The 2,354-nt window shown below is 33.9% G+C and overlaps 1 protein-coding gene across 1 annotated transcript; it reads right to left on the bottom strand.

Annotated features, from left to right (window-relative positions):
• Positions 1–694: 694 nt before the first annotated feature.
• LOC124532533 (lipase 1-like) lies at positions 695–2,070 on the bottom strand. The gene has a single exon (XM_047107479.1). The coding sequence runs from the start codon at positions 2,068–2,070 to the stop codon at positions 817–819; it is 1,254 nt and encodes a 417-aa protein (XP_046963435.1). The 3' UTR covers positions 695–816.
• Positions 2,071–2,354: the final 284 nt, after the last annotated feature.

The following is a 2,354-nucleotide window of genomic DNA, read 5'->3' as shown; positions in this document are numbered from 1 at the left end:
TCTCCTAAATTCACAACAGTTATATTAGATCATTATATCGGTTCAACATTATTATATGATAGGAAGTAAAATAAAACATCCTTATTTTTATATACATACTTTAACAACTTACAAATATAACAAAAAAAAAATATTTGCATAATTATATGTATGCGTAGCGGTATAATCGTCCAACTATTTTGTTTAGATTCGTTTTATTTACCACAAAACAATCCATTTAATACTATAAACGAGGAAGCAACTATGTCGGTCTATAAATGCTCTTTCTCATCCAAACCACTAAACCGAATGACATGAAATACTTTATTACCGAACACCTGACTAACCAACCCCTGAAAAAAGAGCAAAGCTTTAGGCGGCGAGATATATATTCGTATTAACAATTATATAGATAGCCCTTTTTCAAACTAGAATTTTTGGTGAACGTATAAATTTTATAAATAAATGATCATACTACTTAGACATAAATAATACTTAGATTATTATCACTTTTAATAAATATATGCCAATGTAACATTGGATCCAACGCCCAGCCAAATCTGACCTCTTGGAAAGGCCATTGGCTGTAACGTGTCAGCACGTCCAATAGTGGCATATTTACGGGCTATTACTTATGTTTTGATTGTATTTAATTGTCTTCGTAAAGCATCCTTTCACGGTATGCTCTTTCTTAATGCTTATCTTCTATATATAGTTCATATCGTAATATTTAGCTACAAGCTCTTTTGAAAACTAATGCAATGTTTGTTCATCATTGTTTCGGATCCTTGTTTTCAAATATTTCTAAGCTGGCCAAAGATATTCAGAATATTTTTTTTAGTTTCGACTGTATTTTAGTAAATATTTGTGTATCGTTGGAAAGATCAATTCTTTTGTAAACTGACTGTATGCATTATCAAAGTGATTCCACAACGGATCTGAAACTTTTTTGATTTCCAACACATTCGGAAACTGGTTAGTCAACCAAAAAATATCTTCCTTATCAACTAAATTATCATTGTTACCATATAATACCACTGAGGGAATCGTCACAGCACTTAGATTGTAATGAGGTGGCTGTTTTATCCCATAAATATTTAAATTTTGGGCACTACCGTAATCGAACTTTTGAAAATTGGATGACCTTATATTTTGACCGTATCTAGCAATGTTATGAACAGAAGTACCAGCAGGAAAGTGTCCAAACAATACGCTCAGCGTTTCATTATTTATAGATCCCGGATGAAAGGAGTCGAGTAGAGCCTGGCCGGTTCCACAAAGAAGTTCAGATGTTGCACTAAATTTACATAAGAAGGATAGGAATTCTTGACTTAAAGAGCCCTTTGCGAAAATTTCATATATACCTATGGTACCAAGAACCTTTTCTTGTTGTCCCAATCCCTCGAAGAATACTCTGAACGGCACGGATTTTGTATTACTCATTCTGGCTGCTGGCGCTAAGCCAATAAAAACGTTCGCTTTAGCACAGTAACCCGGTCTCTCTGAACACATGACAAAGAACGTAGTAGCGCCTTGTGAATATCCAATGTAATTCAATTTGTCTTCTTTCGTATATTTCAAAACATATTCGATTGTAGCCGGTATATCATAAAAACCAATTTCGTCCACAGAGAATTGCCAGAATTTAGGGTCCTTGTCAGGGTCCAAGCGATTATGCCGTCTGGAATAGTAATTGCCACGTTCGTTTCCAACCCATAAGTCATAACACGCGTCGGATATCAAATACGCCAACCCAGCGTTGGGTCCAGCGTCCAGCCATGCGTCTGAGCTTTGAAGAAAACCATGCATTAGTAAAACTGGAGTTCTTTTAAATTTTTGAGCACAGTTCCTTCCGTTGATTCTGAATATTGTCAGAATATACCCATCCTCAGTAATCACATTGTGTTCTTCCGAAGAGTATCCATACAGATCACTCAACTCCGTAAAGTTTAGCAAAGAGTCCCTTGGATATCCAAGCGTTGTCTTTATTTCGTTATTGATTGGTGTAAATCGTAATTTCAAAACATTTCCAAGAACAACAGTCACAGACACTAGAATGATACTGAATATTACATTAACTTTAGACGTCATGTTTCCGACTGAGATCAACTTGTTATGAAGGTGATAATATTAATATTTTTTAAAGAAATATCGTGTGTTTCTTAATAATTAATTTTTAGTTGACGCGAATATATTCTTGTAATGGATTGTTTCGAGGTTAACGAGTTATTGGTTAAAAAAAATAGCGATGTTACTTCATGGCAACAGTCTTACCTCTATCAGCATTTAATTTATTTGAAATAAATAAACATTTTTCGTATGTTGTTTGTATGAAGTTAACTTGTAAATATAGGTTTATTTAAATATATACGTTC

This window comes from Vanessa cardui, chromosome 9 (genome assembly GCF_905220365.1).
Source record: "Vanessa cardui chromosome 9, ilVanCard2.1, whole genome shotgun sequence".
In the NCBI taxonomy this organism is placed as follows: domain Eukaryota; kingdom Metazoa; phylum Arthropoda; class Insecta; order Lepidoptera; family Nymphalidae; genus Vanessa; species Vanessa cardui.
Note: the sequence above shows the minus strand (reverse complement) of the source record. Positions and strands in the feature narration are given on the sequence as shown.

Excerpts from the sequence above, each read along its gene's own strand:
- LOC124532533 (XM_047107479.1), bottom strand. The coding sequence starts at position 2,070 with ATGACGTCTAAAGTTAATGTAATATTCAGTATCATTCTAGTGTCTGTG.